A 20,898-nucleotide genomic window follows, 5' to 3' on the forward strand; every position below is an offset into this window, starting at 1 on the left:
AGGTGCTGGTGGTTCATCCCTAAAATCCTTAGCTACTCAGGAAGCTAAGACTCAAAGACAGCCTGGGGGCCAGGAGTGTAGCGTAGTGAGAGTGTTTGCCTTGCATGAATGAAGCCCTGGGTTCCATTCCTTGGTACCACACACACAGAAAAAGCCAAAAATGTTACTGTGGCTCAAGTGGTAGAGTAGTAGCCTTGGGAAAGCTCAAGAACAGTGCCCAGGCCATGAGTTCCAGCACCAGGACTGGCAAAAAAACCAGCCTGGGCAGAACAATTCTATAGCACTCTTATCTCTAATTTACCAGCAAAAACCCAGAAGTAGAGAGCTATGGCTTAAGTGAAAATAAAAACAAAAACAATCAAGAGTGTGGACTCTAAGTTCAAGTCCCAGGACCAGCATATACACATACACACACTAAGAATGGATGAAATAACACTAGCTTCCCAGGCTGTCTTAAGTATTGAACAAGATCAAGTGTTTTAAAGTAATGAATACATATTAATCACTAGTGACTTATTAATAGCAATATTACTATTAGAGAAATATTCAGCATGACATTGTAGGCACACAGAATGAAGTAACTCATTCAACCCCATACTCTAAAAAGATATTCAGTAAGATATTCTGATTCTCCCAAGACACACTTGATAATCTCCCCACCAGGCCATTATACTAATGTTTATCCAGACAGTAAATAAGAGCTCCATTTCCATCAAAACCTCTTACATGTCTTAATTTGAAATGATTTCTTCAGTGACTCAAAGTAGCAGCATTAACCTCAGAATAATAGGACCCAGTAAATTTGTTTCATAACAATATATAAAATCAATTAATCATGTACAATTTCATGTCATGAGCCAGTTTCTTCATTTTTGTAAAGAAACTATCCTTTGTATGTTCTGTGAGATCATCTTCCTTAAGTTCTCACAGTTTTGAAACCTTAGGTCATTTAAACTCCTGCATGAGTCTCCAGCCAAAAGTGCCAGTTACTATGGAAACAAGGTCACTGTGTGGGAGGAGCCTGACGTGTATTACTGGCACAAAACAAGCAGTGGACAGAAAGAAATGAAATTAGACACATTTATGCCTATAGCCACCATTCTCCAGCTGGGATAACATGACACATATATAGAATGCTGTCTGTTGTCAGAGATCTGTGGGCCAGTTTATATAGTGTAGAGGAAGAGAAACTAAGTCAACTACCCACAAAGAACTGTTTCCTCTTGGGTTCCAGAAGCAACACCCTGGATAATATTTCATGTTGTTTACTTATAAGAAAACTTCCCTCTCTTCTTACAATAGGGACATTCTTCCTTCCCATCTCCTCAGAGAGGCTCCCCCTACCAACAGCAGTTAGTGAAAGTCATCTATCAAAAGTCCCACCATGGAAGCTCATTATTAACAGTATCATTAGGAGAATAAGTTGGTGTCTCTTGCATATCAAAATCAGTGATTTTCAAACACCAGGGTATCTCAGAATTCCCTGGAGGCCTTGGGAGAACATAAGAGCCCTAGTGGGACTTCCCTCCATCCCCAAGTTTCTTCTCAATTGGTCTGGAGGAAGACCCCCAAAGTAGCATTTGTAACAAGTATGAGGACCACAGGAATAGCACTGAATTTACAATTTAAATAAAACCTTTAAGCCCTTAGGAAAATAAAAGATTATTTCTTGAAAGACAAAGTCTGGTAAAGGCAGACTTTAGAACAATTTGTATAATTCTCAACGAGAGAACCAGACCACTTTTACAGATAGAGTACAATTATTGCTATCTTTTCTTTAAATTCTCAACAATGACCATGTGACATAGTCAACACAACTGAATTTACAATGCTGTCTTTTTTTCTCTTTGTCTTACTACACATTCCTTTAATCATTCACCAACCCCCTCCAGGATCTCCTTACACATTTTCTCCTTAACACAGGACTGAAAATTGTATACCACATCCTATCCAACCCTGCCCTAGCAACGTTTCCCCTAACTTTTTCCTATAAAGCCTGTTCTCTCTGCAGAAGCAAAAAAAATAGCACTTAGCAGTGTCCACAGATTTTGCATCATGTGTATTGAAATACTTTGGAAAAATCCATCAGTCACATGAGCAATCTATTGTTACGGAACTTAACCAAAGCTCTCAAGTCAAAACAACATTAATTGCCAAAATAACATTTTGAAAAATACTTATAAAACACTGAAATATCTAAAGCAGGGGTTGCCAAACTATATAGTTTATGGCCAGATCCAGCCAGCCACCTGTGTTTATATGGCTTTGCAAAGAAGAGTGGTTTGTATATTTTTAAATGGTTGAAAAAATTTAAAAGAATAATAATATTATGTGACATGCAAAAAGTAAATGAAACTCAAATACCAATGTCTATAAAAAGTTCTAATGGAACACATTCAAGCATGTGTATTCCCTCATTGCATTCATACTAATTGGCACATCTAAGTGGTTATGACAGAGGTCTTAGAGCCTAACAAGCCCAAATTATCTGACCCTCACAAAATTTACAAAATAGACATGTATAAAGACAGCACAGGCAATAATATAACTACAGATGACACATTAAACACTCAAGTAAGAAGCTGGTGATACCTTCATGCTAAGCAACTTCATTTTAAAAGCTACAAAGCTGAATGCAAATGGCACACATCTGTAATCCTAGCCACTCAGGAGGCTGAAATGTGAGGATCAAGGTTTAAAGCCACTTCAGGCAGACAAATCCATCAGACTCCTATCCACAATTAACCAGCAATGAACCAGAACTGGAGACATGCCTCAGTGGTGAGGCACCAGTTGTGAGCTGAAAAGGTTAAGCAAGGGATCAAGGCCCTGGGTTCAAGCTCTAGTATCAGTACCAAAAAAAAAAACTTCAATAATGTATTCCTGAGCTATGTGACACCTGTTTTAGTATGAGGACTATATTATAAATTCCAAACAACATATTGGGGAATTATAGGATTACAATTATAGTTCCCTAATCACCTGTCATCTTCCATGAACTTCTTGAAGTTCTTCCGGTGAGGTGTGGGCCTGAGGCCTATGCAAGAACGAAGAGAATCCTCTTCAGATCCAAAGCCATTGTAAGGTGGAAATTTCCTTTCTATTTTTGGAGGAGGGGCAGGAGGATCACATGGAATGGAGGGAAAGTTCTCTAGAACAAAACAAAGGCAAGCAAAACATCAATATTTTTTTTGCCCTGGGTATAGCTGTTTTGAAAGGCTTGTTATGATTTCTAGATGAGCATGGAGATCTTGGTAGACTATTTTAAACTCTTTCAAATAACATGACAAAATCATATGAGAGAGAGTAAGTTTTTATCATGTTTCCCAAAACCACAGAATTAATTAAATAATCACCATTGTTTCCAAAGAAAAAAATCCACTTTCAAATAAGTAAATATTTCTCTTTGGTCATCACATATCATTTCTGAATGTTATTTAGTTCTTTCTGTGCTTTTTTCCCAATGATATGAAAATTCAAACTTCAAAACTGTGTCACCAAATCCTCTATTTTTAACCTGTAATAAATTTAGCCCTCTTTTGTCTTCAACATTCACGAGTAAAATTCCTTTCCAAATGGGACTGACTTCTGACCATTTCCCCTTTAACCTTATTCACTGGCCTGGTCCCCCCCACACCTCCTACACCCTTTCCCAAACTATACCTTGCCTCTAATTCAACTCTAGGACAAGGACATGACACTTGACTAGTTCAAAACAAACACAAAAATAAAACTTCTTTCTTCTCACCAGCCACTGCCCCAGGTCACTCTGCTACTGCTCAAAAAAAAAAAAAATAAAGACTGTACTTATACTTAAAATGGAACAAAAACAAAACAGAACAACAACAAAAAAAACCTTAAAACACCCACCTCTCCATTCTCTCCAAGGGAGCACCAAGTGGTAAATGTAATCGAATATATTTACTTATCACCTGTGAGGAAGAACTGGGAGAGACCTGGAAACTTATTTGTCATAGTGTGAAAATTCATTTGCAAAGCTGTGCAACCCTGCTTTCTAGGACAAATAACACATTGACCAGATCTATTCAAGTCACTATTTGTCCCAACAAATGCTGAAAGAAAAGATGCCAGGATCCTTCCTGAGACAAAATGAAACCAAACCGCATAATCCACTTTCCACATCTTCTCCAAACTTGATAGGTATTTCATTTGTGAACAAAAGGATTTCCCCTGTCAAAGTCCTAAGTACATAACACAATAAGAGAGAAATGGGCATCAATGTGTCATTTAAAATAATCTAACTCTAAAAAATTGAGGAGGTTTTTTTGGGGGGGTTAATGCATTGATTCAAAGGCTAAAGGTTTGAAACCATTTCTAACTCTTAATTTGATACCATTTTCAGTTTTCATCTTTCTTAAGATTTCTTAAGCAGATTTTGTGTGAAATTTCCCCAAGCACAATCCCTAAAGTGTATTGTTCCAGCCTAACAGAAACTGTTCACAGCAGAAATGCTGACAAAGAGAATGTCATCCAAGATTTTGCACTGGCTCACTGAAAGGGAGTGGCCAGTCTTCCAGTGCAGAAAAGACTTGTAAGCCTCCCTATTGCTATTTTTTGTGGTGATTAAAGAGATTTCTTGGTAATAAAGAGAAAAATTCAAACCTTGGAATTAGAATTGCTATAAATTCTATCATGGCTCACTATTGCGTTAAACACACCACTGGCTGGGCCATTCATTTCAGGGCAGCACCACGATGATAGCAGGACAGCTCTATGTGATTATTAGAAAATTGGGAAATGAGCCATTCCTCCACCAGGAGACATACACATATAACTGTACGTACTACTCTGCGCAGTCTTACCAAAAGAGGACACACACTGCATCACAAAATAATTTAAAAAATGTTCCACACTACTATTACAGGTCCTATAACACAATGTTGTTTTCGCAACTACATAATTTTTGCAACAGATTTAAATAACAAAAGACCCAATTTAGGACTTTCCACTGCACCCACAGTGCCATCTAGTGTATAAAATCGGAGAATTATTCCACTCAATCACCTCTGACTTCAGGCATACCGAATTTACCTATTTGGAAACTTTAGCTCAAGATCCAACTTGAAATCACATTTTTCTGGGTATTTTAATATATTTACAAGGATGTGAACTCACACCGGAATGTTAAGTTGAGTTTTTCATCATCCTAGCATTTTGCATGTTTCAGGCATTCAAAAATATTCATTAGATAAATGAAAAGGCACACATTTTTGTGTGTGCAAAGCATCTTCCCAAATGTCTTCTGGAACTGGCATTCTGCTAGAGCCGCATGTAACTTTCAGATGTTCTGATTCCTCTAATTTCAAATCACTTGTGAACATGCATGGACTGAATGTCTATCTGTGATTAACTAAATATGAACAAATCGCAGAGAGTCTCATGTTTCCTTGCAGTGATATTCTATTCAACATTTCAGGGATACTCGCTGCTGAGAAAAGTTTTATGTTCCAGTAACCCCAGAGATGGATCCAGGGTTTGGGAGGACTGAAGCCAAATTATGTAAGTATTTCAAAACAGAGAATGTCGAGTTATTGCTTCAAAATTAGGCCAGTGCTTTGGTCTGGAGCCTTTGTAAAAAAGAGAACCTTGTAAGGTAAAGCTTCATTATCTCTAGGTAAATCTATCTCCCCTTATACTTAAAACCTACATAAAATTATTTCAAGGAAGCATTTATTTTAGGGTCAAGTAATTAATTAGTGAATTGCACACTGAGATCTATAAGACCTTTATGGACCTTCTAATCCTCAGCCATCTTTATACCGGTGAAGGAGAGGGATAAAAGAAATAAAACTTTCCAATCAAGGACACAAGGTAAGATCCCAAGCCAATTCTTTTCCCAGTTGCCTGGGGTGGCCAATTTCCTCAAGTGATCATTAAACCCATATCTTGGATGTCCTGCTGTTTCTCATCACACTTGGCCAGAAATGATGGCAGAAAATTAAATGTGCTTTAAGATTTTTGTGCATCTTTAATCTAGTAAATGTTCAAAAGCCATGGGAATTGGTGATCTTGTTGCTGGTTTGCTTGTCCTAGCCACTAACAAGGAATATGAAGATAAAAAAAAAAGACAGAGAAAAGTACTTCGTAGGAAAGAAGAGCTTACCTATATATTTCTGTCCTTTTATGGAAAAAAAAGTCTGCTGGAGCCTTGAGCCTTTTTCAACCTCCATACCAGTCTGCATTTAACCATTTCAACTAATGGAATGACCAGCTATAGCCCAGCAGGCAAGCTAAAGCCAGCAGGATGGCTCTACTGCCTAATGGAGGGCTCGCACTGGACTGTGATGTGCGAAACATCTATGGAACAACCCTCTCCTCAGTATCCTTAAATTCATGAACCAATCTAATCTTTCTAAGGGACAGATTGGGTCTCACACAGGGAATCAATTGTCTTGCAATTCTAACAAGTCACCTGCTTCTACTAAATAGAAAGTTTTCTATGCACCTTTCTTGGGACTGTGGCCAATTCCTCTTTGTTATTTTTATCTCCCGCAAAATAAGATGGGAAGCCATCAGGTAGGTAAAGGTTCTAAAGCACCAAGAGTGAGTGTTGCATGGAAACTGTCCTGCTGGATTCCTGCTTCAGAAGTCCCTTAGAAGTGTGGCTGTTACTTGTCAGCTCCTTTCTGTTTGCTGCACAGTGGAGGCTCTCAGGTACTCTCCTGGCCACAATTACTGCCAAGGGAGGCAATGTGACCACAATTTATTGACAAGACCACAAATTACTGATAGCACTTTGTTCTGGTCTAGACTTCAAAGCTAAGAAATGTAATATATAAAATTTTGTCCATCTTAACAAATTTTTAGGAGCAGATCAATTGTGCATATAATTAAAAGCCCCCACCTAACATCACATACAGTATAAAATCCTCACATATTTGTTTAATGGTAACAGTATATGACTGAATTGTCTCCTCCTTACAAATACTTTCCACCATGCTCACAGCCACTAACAAAGAAAACTAAAGATCACGGATTCAAATCTTTTTAATATAAGAAATAACTATGTCTAGCTAGCATGAGGTACATTAATTTAACCTTACAAGAAAAATCAGCAAAATCAGTCTCTGTAGACTATCAGATAATATTGATCCACTCACTGCTTCTCCATCACAGATACATTTCTAGTCATTAGTTACATTAAGTACACTCAAGAAACATTTAATAGCATCTGTTAAACAGAATATTTTAACATATGTTCTGCAGAAATGTAAAAAGTCAGCCTGACTATGAAATGCATCATAAATTTTCATTTGCATAATTTTCTCTCTTAATGCTGTTATATTAACTTTAAAGGCACAGAGGTACTCTTTTTTTCCTAATATGCAAGCCTATAGTGAAAACAAAAGAAGTAGAAACAAATTAAGGACAAGAACTCAACTGAAATAGACTAACAGGCATTTGAATCTGATAGAATTACCCAGAATAGCTAGATCGGATGCATGCTGGGTACTCACATTGCTTCAGAAAATTCTCTGTAGAAACTGCCAAGGCATGACCAATGGACCAAGTCCCTTCAACACATTTATTTTCCCAAAAGCAAATTTTACATTCAAAGGTTGGACTTCATGTGTAAGAAACTGCGTGAAATTTAAGAATGTTTATTATATCCTTTATATGAATCTACATCTAATTATAATCATCTCTCAACACAGCATTCATTTGAAGGTAATCTTCAGGTGCAAGTTACCCATCAAATTTCAAATCTGAATGGAAGATTTACTGATTGGAAACAGATATCTACATTTATCAAAGGGCAAAACATTCTTCCCAATGATATAAAAGCCATTAGCAGCTTCTTTAGAACAGCTGCCACCTGCACATTCCTGGCTGCCTCTTATCTACAGTCCCCAAAGCAGATATGTTCAACTGTGTCCACTGAAAAGGGACCAATTTTAGAAATTAAAATAAGAGGCCATCAATTGGGCCCGATAGGGCCCATACATTTTTGCTAATCTGGCACGCAGATGCAGTGGAACAAATTCTCTTAATGAACCTAACAATGAAACTGAAAGTCTTTTTTATTCTAACCCTTTTGTGTGCTTTGTGTGCCTTCTGTCACAATACACAGATACTAGGAGGCTAGGAATGCTACACAATGGGGACAACCAGGACACATAGGTGGGCCTCCTCTCATTCTAGAGACAAAGCATCTTGTCTTTAAGAAGCTGTAGTTGCTCTGGCTTCCATCTTACCCCTCACTGATTGTGTTCATTGAATAGTCCTATGTGCAGATGGGAATACAAAGCAATCCTCCAGATCGATAGTTTATGCATGCTCCTCAAATGCAACGAACCATGGATTAAAAACACTCAAGGGAAGGGAAGTGGGGGTGGGGGGAGGATACACCACAATGATAACTGCATCTGCACTGAACATTTTTAGATTTTTTTCTTGTTCTTTTCCAGCAATAGAGACTAGCAATCATTTAGATAACATTTATATTGCATTAGGTATCAAAATTAATCTAAAGATAATTTAGCCAGGAACAGTGGCACATGCTTGTAAACCCCAGCTATTCAGGAGGATAAAGTGAGAGGATTGTATGAGTCCAAGGTACCTAGGAAACTTAGTGAGACAGGGCAAGAGGATTTATGTAGGTTTTATGGAAATATCCTCTTTCATATCAGGGACTTAAGCATTTCTCAGATTTGAGATGTGGAGTTTGGAACCAGTCCTTCAAAGATACTGTAGGGACTCCTTCTTAGGACTAGGAACTCTAACACCTGGGCACTCTTAGCAGCAGCAAAGTTCCTAGAGTATGGGTAAAAGGCCTAGGAACAGAAACAGAGCTGGTTGGTAGATCCTCAAGAGAATGATTGTGGAAGTTTAACAAATGGCAGTTCACATCCACTGTATGTTTCTAGACTCCCATAATGTGTGAATGTCCCAGCATCTCAGCTACAAGTCACCAGCTCCACTCCAGTGTCTGAAACTTTTGTATGATTCTGTATCTCTATAGGGTAGACAATGAATCACTAGTTTCCATTCTGAACTGAGTTAATTTAAATGGAATTGCTATTTATGAAGAAAATACTCAAACCCAAATAAGCCTCCCCAGGAGAGGTAGGGAAGATTGGCAGATGAGAATTCCCTAGAGCACTCAACAAAGTATATCTGAAAAACCATAAATCTAAGAAAAACATATTTAGATTTCCACTTCAAACATACTATATTGAAGCAGAGAATTATGGGAAAATGGAAGAAAACATACTGGCACCAGGCAGAAAAGTTCAAATCTTGGTTGACTGTGTTTGTTGCATGACTTTGATTTCTTCACTTCAAAAGTGAAGTTAATGAGCCTACCCACTGAGGGCTGTGAGGATGTGTAAAATCACAAATGGCTCAAGATAGAAAATGGGCAATAAATGGTAGCAGTTTCAAGCTAAACATCTGAACTCAAAAGTCAAAGTTTGTAATATTTTCTACTTGGTAGACATATCACTTACCAACTCCATATTTAGTCTTATAATAACACTTCGTATAGTTATCACAATCACAGAGGAGCACTTTCCTTCCCCACACATTGATGGTGGTTCCGACGGCCAGGTCACTATCTTTGTAAAAGTGTTCTTCTGGTTTTCCCAGCTAATATAGACAAGAAACATAGCATTGGCACCAGTGACCTTCCAAAGAACTACACACCCCTTTCCTAAAGAAAAAGAACTTGGGAAAAAAAACCTTCAATAACATCATTTGTGACTACATTCTAAATCAAATACAAAAGCAATTAAAGTTAATATTCTAAAGGATTATTTTAGCACTAGAGTGTTGGCAAATAGCAATGTAATGAATATATTTTCTGTATGCACTCAAGCCTCTTTATGTATTTGTCTATTTATTGATCTAATTCACAGTCTCACAAGAACAGAGTATGTAATTGTCCCCACTATTTAGTTTTCAAGGAAATCATCTTAGAAACCGTAATAAATTGTGAGAGTCCTCACGTGGTATTTATCGAACAGGTAAGCATCTGGTCGCTGCTCTTTCGCATCACCATACACATTCAGAATCGCTCGTTCCACTAATTGGCCTGGTTGATAGATTCCAGCTGGGCCATACTAAAAAAACGAAAGCAAAAGAAGATGTGATAGATACCTCCAAACATAAGAGATAGTGCACTTATGGAACACTAGGGACACTTGTGGAAAGTATGTGTTATAGGGCTCTTCTCTCACCCAATGCAATGCATACAGTTCTCCATCCCTTCCTATGCCACAACCCCCTCTGAAGGCAGTCCTACATTCCATGCATCCTTCAAGGTCCTGATAAAACTTCTTCTTTTCTTAGGCCCCACCCATCCTACAGGTAACTATACAATAATTTTTCCACTAAGCCAGTAGATACCTTGAGAACTATTCAATTCATTACCTGTCCTCAAACCATATATCCCCAGCACCCACCACAGGGTTCAACCACTTTATGTGGCTCCTCAGTTGTTTGATCTGCAGTTATCTTTTCTCTTCACTGAGCTTCAAACCTCCCTAAGAAGAAGCACTTTGTTCCTTGCTTTCTTCACTTTGTTCCTCCTAGAACACTTTCTGATCTTCACCTTTCCTAATGCTAAGTATGTTAAGCACCTACAGGCCAACTTTATAAGTGTGGGGAGGTAGAGAGCAGTAGAGAAGGGTCAGCCTTTAAGAGAAAATACTGCCTAGAACAGGCTAGGGCCCAGCTCAGTTCCACATGCAGCTGAGGTGGTTCTAAGCAGTTGTACAATCTACAGAGAATGTCTAATGTTTTATCTAAATAGTGGCCTGAAGTAGCACATAAGAGATGAGACACAGGAATCATTCCTGATATGTGTGACATAAAATTAAAGCCTAAATATGCGGAATTTATGAGGCCTGCAACCTAATCAGGGCATATAGAATAGAACAGTATACTTGGATTCGAATTTACTCTTCATCACTCACTACAGATAGACCTGGGACAAAGTACTTATTTTCTTTTTTTCCATATATTTTTATTGTAATTAATAGAAAGGTTACATTATATTCACCAGATAGAAGGTGCATCACTTCATGAATTTTGACACCATTTCTCATGTCTTGGTCCCCATTTCCCTCCCTCACCCCCGCCCCTCACCTTGTTTTCCCCCTTTCCCTATACTATTTAAAATAACCAAATATGCATATATACAATATATCTGATAACAAGGTGAAACACTGTAACAATATGAGATATCTAAGGGACAGCAAAAGAGATGAGAGATAACATAGTACATTAAGGACAACAATCACTCATTATATGGCTTTTGTCTCTATATCATGGAAGTCCTTTCATTTAGCGTCATACTATGTGGCCTTATGTATCTCTGCTAGGAGAGCCCAAGGTTTCTACTGATTATGACAAATGAGGGAAAGCATTCAGCCTATGTTCCTTTGAGTCTGGCTTACTTCACTGAAGATTTTTTCTAAGTCTTTCCATTTCCTTACAAATGGGGAGGGATGTTGTTCTTTCTGATAGCAGCATAGAATTCCCTTGTGTATAAATACCACATCTTGTTGATCCACTCATCAACTGAGGGACATCTGGGTTGGTTCCATATCTTTGCTATGGTAAATAATGCTGCAATGAACATTGTGCTAGTGGATTTAGTATGTCCTTGTTTCTGGACGATTGAGTAAATGCCAAGTAGTGGAATTGCTGGGTCATAGGGGAGTTCTATATTTAGTCTTTTGGGGAACTGCCATACTGCTTTCCATAGTGGTTGAACGAGTTTGCACTCCTACCAACAGTGTAGTAGTGATCCCTCCTGGCCACATCCACTCCAGCATCTGTTGTTTTTAGATTTCTTGATCATGGCCATTCTAACTGGAGTGAGGTGGAATCTTAGAGTTGTTTTGATTTGCATTTCTTTTATGACCAGAGATGTCGAGCGTTTCTTCATGTGTCTATAGGCCATTCTTATTTCTTCTTCAGAGAAGACTCTCTTTAAGTCTTTGGCCCATCTTTTAATGGGATGGTTGTTTCTTTGGAGATTAGTTTTGGAGTGATTCAATTTGTTGAGCTGTTGATATATTTTACATATGAGGCTTTTGTCTGTTGTATGGTTAGTGAAGATCTTCTCCTACTCTGTAAGCTTTCTAGTTAATTTGCTAGCTATGTCCTTTTGCCATTCAGAAGCTCTGCAGTTTAATGCAGTCCCACTTATCCAGCCTTTCTCTGATCTGTTGTGTTTCTTGATCCTTATTAAGAAAGTTTCGACCTGTGCCAAGGAAACCTAGTATATCTCCTATTCCTTATTGTAAATTATTCAGGGTATCTACTTTTACCTCCAGGTCAAAGTACTTATTTTATCAGAACTTTAGTCTCTTCACTTACCGCAACAATCTTGCTTTTTAGTTCCTCAAAATTATAAATATATATGTAAACACATACAGGGTCATGCATATATACCCAATCATATTATCTAAAATATGATATATGCATGGGACAAGTCCAGTAGTGTAACTCCTTTGAACAACGATTTACAGTTTAACAAAATGAATACCAGGAAACTGGAACGTGTATTGTTGGGGTAGGAGGTCAAGTAGATGGGATCCAGATAAATGGAGAGAGAAAGGGTGTGTGGATGCAGTCACTATATTTACATATGTGTGTGTGTGTGTGTGTGTGTGTGTGTGTGTGTGTGTATAGTGAAGCTAGTAACTAAGGGAATGGGTGGAGTTGGGAGCAATGTGGAAGAATAGATGAAAAGTGTGACACTGATCACAGTGATATTTTGAGTTGAAATTATTTCATAAAGCTACTTAATGATAATTTTTGAAAAACACAGTATCAAGGAAACATCCATCCCTATTGTACCTCTCCCCCATAAGAACCTAAATTCCACAGCAGGACTTAATCCATTTCTCACTATAATTTCTGAACAAGCACTCAACTGTACTCACTCTCTAGACATTTGTCGAATAAATGAATTAAACAAAATAAATGATGGGGAAAATCACAGCAAACCAATTTTCAAAGACATTTTAAAACCAGATTTCCTTGGTACATCCTAACCACCTGCTGTGCATATACCAGAGATCCCTCTGGTCAAACTCCTTATGTCTTCAAGCAACACATTAGGAATTCTGGTAGTGAGATCCAAATCTGGGAATCCAATGGTCAGTGGTTGCTCACATAAGAAGTGTTACATTCTGAGAATTTGGCTTAGTGGTAGAGTGCTTGCTTAGTGTGCATGAAGCCCTGGGTTTGATTGCTCAGTACCACATAAACAAAAAAGTTCAAACGTGGTGCTGTGGCTCAAGTAGTAGAGTGCTAGCCTTGAATGAAAGAAGCTCAGGGGCAGTGCCCAGGCCCTGAGTTCCAGCAGCAGGACTGGCAATAAAGTAAGTGTTATAGGTTAGCTTTTCTTGAACACAAAGAACTAAGCTAAAAATGCGTTAGCAGCCAGGTACTGGTTGCTCACACCTGTACTCTTAGCTACTCAGGAGTTTGAGATCTAAGGATTACAGTTCAAAACCAGCCTTGGTAGGAAACTCCATGAAATCCTTGTCTCTAATTAAACCACCAGAAAACCAGAAGTGGCACTGTGACTCAAAGTGGTAGAGCACTAACCTTGAGCAGAAAGAGTTGAGGACAATGCCCAGGCCCTAAGTTCAAGCCCCACAATCAACAATAACAATAAAAAATTTGCTTTAATTTAAAAGTGAAATGTAACATAAAACTATAAAAATGCCTGTATATATTACTATAGATGTTAGTAAGTCCTTTGGTAGTATTTTTTTTTGCTATGCTGTATCATTCAACCCTGACAATTACCTCAAGAAGAAGGCATGATTTACTGCATTTTAGAGATTAAAAAAAACTTTAAAAAGGTTAAATGATTTGCACACGGTCACACTGCAGATCCACATTTGTAACTCAAGTCTTCTGTCTGATCCATTCTTGCTACTCCTAAATTATGTAGGTCTCAAGTGACTATAAAAATCAATTGATAGTTTCTTGTAATAATGAATAAAATGCAAAATCACTACTGCCACTAGCCAGTGGCTAGTTGATGACTAGTCGGTTACACATATAAAAGCTACTCCTGAGCATAAACATTGTGTACCTGTTCATGTGCATGTGTACATACACATGTGGGTGTATGAATGTATCATTCATAATCCAGACCAACATCATGGGATCTCCTCGGTAGGCTGCAGGTACCATATGCCAGTGTCCCATCAAATGCCAGGAGAAATTCTTTTATTAAGGGGTCCCTTACTTCTGTAAGACTGATTATGAACTCAACATATAAGTTTGTTCCCTTGTATTGCTTTTTTTCCTTTATTTGCCTTAATTTCAAAATGTTTCAACTCTGACTTGTCAGAGTTGGATTAATTTTAAAGCCATGGGATTATGATGGCACAAAATGGAATCCTTATCAAGACTTTACTAGTACATGGAAACGTCATCAGTAATAGCACAGCACTCAAAAAAATGGCACAGGTCTCTTGGCCCACAGCGAACTTGGAAAGTGGGTGAATTCACAGCTCACCTTGGGTAGCTTACTCCGCCGGAGGAATAATGACATAGCATCTCTGCCTGAGTTGTGAGGCAATAACTCTTTGATTTCAATGGTATCATCAGCCAAGAAATAATGCAGGACCAGTTCTCTACGGTCTCCAAACAGTGAGGCTGAGTCATCCCATAAGCAGAAGAAACGCAAAACCTTCCCATCATACTCAAGGAATTGTTTGAGGGTGTCAACAGCCAAATAGGGTCGCAAGGGCTCCACAGCCTCTAATACCTGTAAATAGAGAAAATGTGAGAAAAAGTTGCTGGTACATCAGAGATACAAACCATCGATTTGTATAAAGATAAAAAATGTATGGCCATATAGTATGACACTAAATGAAAGGACCTCGAGGATATAGAAACAAAAGCCATATAATGAGTGATTGTTGTCCTTAATGTACTATGTTATCTCTCGTCTCTTTTGCTGTCCCTTGGTTATCTCATATTGTTACAGTATCTCACTTTGTTATCAGATATATTGGATATATTTGTATTTGGTTATTTGAAATTGGATAGGGAAGGGGGGAAAACAAGCTGAGGGGTGGGGGTGGGGAGGAGGGAAATGGGGACCAAGACATGAGAAAGGGTATCAATGTATGTGAATTAATGCACCTTCTATCTGGCAAATATCATGTAACCCTTCCATTAATTACAATAAAAAATATTGAAAAAAATGAGAAGGGGTATGAATGTGTGAAAAGTAATGTACCTACTACCTGACGAATATAACTGTTACCCCTCTATACATTACCCCGACAATAAAAAAATTTTAAAAAAAGAAAAAAATGTATGGCCATTCTATCATTATATTTTAAAATTTTCAGTTGATATTATGACATATAAATAATATATGCAGTTTTAATTAAGTATACAGACAAGCAAGTAGTAGGAGCAAGCTTTTATATAGTTTACTAAACATTTTTAAATACTAAATTCTATTCCTATCATATTTTTAAATGTAATATCTCAACATTTCAAGGTTATTGTTTAAGAGTAGGGCCAGGTGCCAGTGGCTCACACCTGTAATCCTAGCTACTTAAGGAGACTGATACCTGAGGATCATAGTTCTAAGCTTGCCCAGGTAGGAAAGTCCATAAGACACCTACCTTCCATTAATAATCAAAAAACTAGGAGTGGAGGAGTGGCTCAAGTGGTAGCATACTAGTCAAGCCAAAAAGCATCCAGGGACAGCATTCACGCCCTAAGTTCATACCCCAGGATAGGAATAAAAAAAAGAATAGGAAAAACTAATCTAAGGTAATAGAAAACAGACCAGATACTGCAGATACTGCCTCTGAGTATGGGATCTGACCAGAAATAGGGACACAGGAATTTTCTGGGGTGATGAAAATCCTGTATTATTTTTTTCAAAAAGATATATCTGGGGTTGCAATCTGAGATCTTGAACATGCTAAACAAATAATACTCTACCACTGAGCTTATACACATCCCAAGCCCAAAATGATTGTATCTTGACTTTTATGCTTATAAGTGTTGTTCTTTTTTTTTTGGCAGTCCCTGGCTTGATCTCAGGGCCTGAGCACTGTCTTTAGGATTTCTCAAGGCAAGAGCTCTACCACGAGTCTCAGCATCACTTCCAGCATTTTTTTCTATGTATGTGGTACCAAGGAATCAAACCTGGGTCTTCGTGCATGCTAAGCAAGCACTCTACCACTAGGCCAAACTCTCAATCCTTACAAAGCATTTTTAACACTCATTGACCTAGTTACAATCCATTCATTTGACTATCTGCTAAGTATAAATCAATGAAAAAAATGTATCTTTGTACTGGAAATTCATAACTGATCACATTTGCATGAAAATAAAAGAAAAGAACTATAAGCCTAAGTTTATTTTGCTCAAAAAGTTCTAGCTATCAAGGCTATTGAAGCCCAGTGGAAATGGGAGCAGAGAAAATGGAGACTTTCTGATCCATGAAGAAGCCCATATCAGCCACCCCAGGAACAGGGAGAAGTACTCATGCTGCAGCTCTTCCCATGATTTCCATGCTCTCAGCCCTGTCTCCAAACATAAGGGTCTTCACCCTATCTGATGTGGCCAAATAGGATTGCTGCTTAAGGAAAGATTCATTGGCAAGGAAATATTAACCCAAATTGGGCTGTATATTCTTTTTTGGAAATTCTTGGAATTATATCTGTCAAGGCCAATCGAGGTGTAGTCTTACCTGCCCCACCAAGACAAGGAGGAAAACTAATGTTTAACTAGAGACTTTTCAGCCTTACCCTTGCTATTTTGATAAAATTGTAACACCTGTATAGACTCTCTCTTTTTTCCTCTCTCTTCCTTTCTATCTGTCTGTCTCTCCTTCTCTCTCAAGTTCTTTTCTGTGCCAATACTGGGACTTGAACTCAGTGCCTAGAAACTGTCCCTTGGGGTGTTTTTTTAGCTCAAGGCTGGCACTCTACCACTTGAACCATAGCTCTACTTCTGGCTTTTCTTGGGGGTTCATTGAAGAGTCTCAGATCTCAGCCACTTGAGTAGCTAGGATGACATGCAGTAGTACCTATCATGGACCTCGACTTTCCTCAATTAAAAAAACATTTCTTCTGTATTCTCAGACCTCTGAGAAATGAATTATTGATTATATACCATTGGGATACTTTTCAGTTTAAGTTAAATTGTCTAATTTACTTTACATTTCGAAGTAGCAAACACTAGAGAACTAAATGCACCAAAAGTCAATATAAAAACCTCTTATTAAACTTCTAATTTTCCAAAGGTTTCTATCTTTATGGAAGAGTTTTACACCTGAGGGAATAAATGCTAAAATGAATCTCTCAATCTGAAAGAAAATTATTTAAAACATTTCTTGGCTGTTCTTGATACTTATACTCTATTCCTGGCACAAGCCTCTTTTCCTTTATAAATGTATGAAATCTCAGAGCATTATTTGCAATTTTATATAATACATCATCATGCACAATCACTATCCTATAATGCCAACTGCAAGTGAATAAGTGCAGCCATACACAAGGGATGGTAATTCAAATGGATCTATTTCCTTCACGCTCTCCCTGGGGATTCTGAAGACTTTATATTTGTCATCCAGGGCATTTGGAAGGAATAAAAATGAACCCAAATCAAAAAGCTTCTTTAGTTCTTATATATAGGCATTTACCTTCTTAGATATTCCAGGATCAAGAATGTAATATATATGCATATATATAGGAGAACTGTATGCTTACAATATTAAAGATTAATTCTGTTGAGGCTAGAAGATAGGAATAAATGAATGACTTGACATGCAGCTTTTAATAAGATTAAAACAATACATTTTGAAAAACTTTCTAATTTTTAATAAGTTTAAAAGGAGAATTGTGTTCTAAACTTTTTGTTGTCTTACTGCAAACAAATGAAATCTATGTTTTTTTAAGTTTTAAAATAAAAAAATCAGCTGAAACTAATCTATGGGAAAAGAAATGAGATTAGTTTCCTTTGGGTAGTGAGAAGGACAAGCTTAAAAATGCATGTGATGGAGCTGGGCGTTTTGCCTAGCAGTAGAGTGCTAGCCTAGCATGCATGAAGACTGGGGTTCTATTCCTCAGTACCACATACATAGAAAAAGCCAGAAGTGGTGCTGTGGCTCAAATGGTAGAGCTCTAGCCTTGAGAAAGCCCAAGGACAGTGCTTAGGCCCTGAGTTCAAGCCCCAGAATTGGCAAATGCATGTGAGGGGGCTGGGAGTTTGGCCTAGTGGTAGAGTGTTTGCCTAGTATGCACAAAGACCTGGGTTCAATTCCTCGGTACCACATACATAGAAAAAAAGCCAGAGGTGGTGCTGAGGCTCAAGTGGTAGAGCTCTAGCCTTGAGAAAGTCCAAGGACAGTGCTCAGGCCCTGAGCTCAAGCCGAGGACTGGCAAAAAAAATGCATGTGAGGACGTTCAGGGGAATGGAAATGGTCTACATCTTGATCTGGATGTAGATTATATGAGTATATGGGAATATGGATTTGTTAAGACTCATGTAAAAGCTTGCATAATGTATATATATTTTACTGTATGCTGTCATGTGCCAACAAAAAGAGAAAAGCCAGGCCTGGTGTCATATGCCTATAATCTTAGCACTCAAGACCCTTGGTCAAGCCTGGGGTCCAATAGTGAGAGCTGTCTCAAAAATAAGAATGCAAAAACAAAAAAGAAAAAAGGTAACAAATGACAATTATGAAAGTCAAAGGAAGAATCAGAGATTTGTGTTCTAATGCCAACAAGGAGACTGTGTGTGTGTGTGTGTGTGTGTGTGTGTGTGTGTGTGTGTGTGTGTGTGTGTGAGTCTGTGTCTGTGTCTGTGTGTCTGTGTGTGTGACCTTCCACATGGCATTTCTCTTTTAAGGATTCAGGTTCTTCTGGAAAATAGAAAATATGGGTCAAAAAAACTTCAGGAAGATTTTAAAAACTACAGTAATAATACTGAGTCTTTTTACACTACTTGTGGTCACACTTGGAAGACAATCATAAAACAGGGGAGAGAAAGGATTAAATATATATATATATATGTAAAAGGATTAAATATATATATATATGTGTACTCAAGGTTTAGTTAACTAAATCATTATACAGCAGCAAGATTTCCCCAATCAGATTAACTAAAACTGGAAAACATAAGCCAGGGAAATGTGAGTCAACTAAAGTACTCTCGAAGACTGTAAGACTAATCAGAAGTAGCTAGAAATATTCCTGCTCCCTAGAGAGAGAGAATGTAGAAGAAACTAAGAATAAGATCGGGAGTAGTAAGCAAGGAGGGAAGCAAAGGAGTCATTCCTCCCCTGAGGCAAGCACTCAATCTTTCCTCCAATGAAACAGAGAATAGGACAACTTGAATAATTATGACATCAGTAATAATGTCACACTTTACTGACTCTTGCACTGAATTCTTGCACTGATTCTTGCACTGAAGATAAGAACTCTGTAAGGATCAACTTCTTACCTCCTTGCGCATCTTCATATAAGGATCTTCTGGACATTGTTTGGGGGGACCAACTTTGACTCCAATTTTCCTCAAAAAGTTTTTTGTGAATGGATCACAATCAAAAATCTTAAATTTCCGACCATAGAAGACAACCTCCTCACCAATATTGAAATAATGCACATTGTAAAATTGATCCTCATCCGGAGGTGGGAGGGAAATTCGATGGCGTCGAATATAAATCCCTGTGGCATAAAGTAAAATACAATTCTTTTATCATGTGGCTAAGAAGAAAGAAGTTACCCCATATCTCAGCAACAACTCTGAATGCTTTCCCACAACAGGAAAGTTGGCAACAGGTTTGTTCTTGGAGACAATTATTAGCACTCTCAAACTCTGAGTTGGAAACCAAGATTTTTGTGCTTGATTGAGTTCATAAAGTATAGCCTGGCATGGAATTAGAGCTGCCTAAGTGTTGTTAGTTAAGTATTTTAATAAACTATGAGGACTGGGGCAGCAGTGGGAGATGGAAGTGGAGACACGAGGCCAGTGAGCAAAAATGCCACTGCCATCATGCACTTTTCCAAGAACAAACAGGGTCATTTTCAGCCCCAAGTTGACACATTGAGTAACTTTCAAATGAACAAGCCATTAATACTCATTTAAAAAACTAGTATGCTCTATTACATAGAGGCCAGAACTATCATCTTTACCTTCAACATACATGAATGACTCTAAGCTTTGAAGTTCCATGGAATCTTTTTCTCCTATACCTATTTATTCTCTTCTCTTCCTCTACAACCTCTGTACATGTCTACCCAGCTACCCCTGACAAATTGGAATGGCTAAAGTTTCATAATATTAGATAGCACTCTGGGTCAAGGGTCAGTGTTCCACTACCAACCCTGTGATGTCTATTCACTTATGGTTAGAGATAAAAGGAACTGTATGTCTCCATAGCAATAATGGTAGCAATATTTTCATTTCTGCACCAGTTGCTTAAGCTTCATTTCCCATGGGAATGAGGTACAAGACACTGGATCAGAAAACTCTCCTTTATATAGACTAAATGACAAGAGAGGACCTCTAATGTTAGGAAATCTAAATTTACAGAGCCAATAATCAGCTTTATTGATTATACTTGTCCATAACCATGCTTGCCCTTTGTTCTTCAGGGAAATATTACCTTTTGTGTTCCAAGATTATAAGCAAACATTTACTTTGCTCTAGTGGAAGAGATTATTTTTGTCTTTCCAAAGCTGTTTATAGATACACACACACACACACACACACACACACACACACACACACACAGAAAGCTCAGAATAAGGAGCAGTCAATACTTCTGCTTGCACTACTTTTGCTTTCAATGTGAACAGAAATGCAAGATGCCCATGGAGAATTATCTCCCAACACCTGCAAATGTCTTAAAACTGAAAGCCT

At 38.0% G+C, this 20,898-nt stretch overlaps 1 protein-coding gene across 1 annotated transcript in view; it reads right to left on the reverse strand.

The window, feature by feature from the left end:
• Efhc2 (EF-hand domain containing 2) overlaps nucleotides 1–20,898 on the reverse strand; it is a 175,551-nt gene that overhangs the window by 73,180 nt on the left and 81,473 nt on the right. The window contains exons 4-8 of the mRNA XM_090325832.1: nucleotides 19,477–19,700; nucleotides 14,513–14,764; nucleotides 9,969–10,082; nucleotides 9,471–9,609; nucleotides 2,983–3,151 (exon numbers count right to left, since the gene is read on the reverse strand). Coding sequence (XP_090181958.1) covers nucleotides 2,983–3,151; nucleotides 9,471–9,609; nucleotides 9,969–10,082; nucleotides 14,513–14,764; nucleotides 19,477–19,700 — 898 coding nt within the window. The remainder of the gene's footprint in view (nucleotides 1–2,982; nucleotides 3,152–9,470; nucleotides 9,610–9,968; nucleotides 10,083–14,512; nucleotides 14,765–19,476; nucleotides 19,701–20,898) is intronic.

The sequence above is a fragment of the Megascapheus bottae genome, chromosome X, assembly GCF_031878675.1.
Source record: "Megascapheus bottae isolate mThoBot1 chromosome X, mThoBot2.hap1, whole genome shotgun sequence".
In the NCBI taxonomy this organism is placed as follows: domain Eukaryota; kingdom Metazoa; phylum Chordata; class Mammalia; order Rodentia; family Geomyidae; genus Megascapheus; species Megascapheus bottae.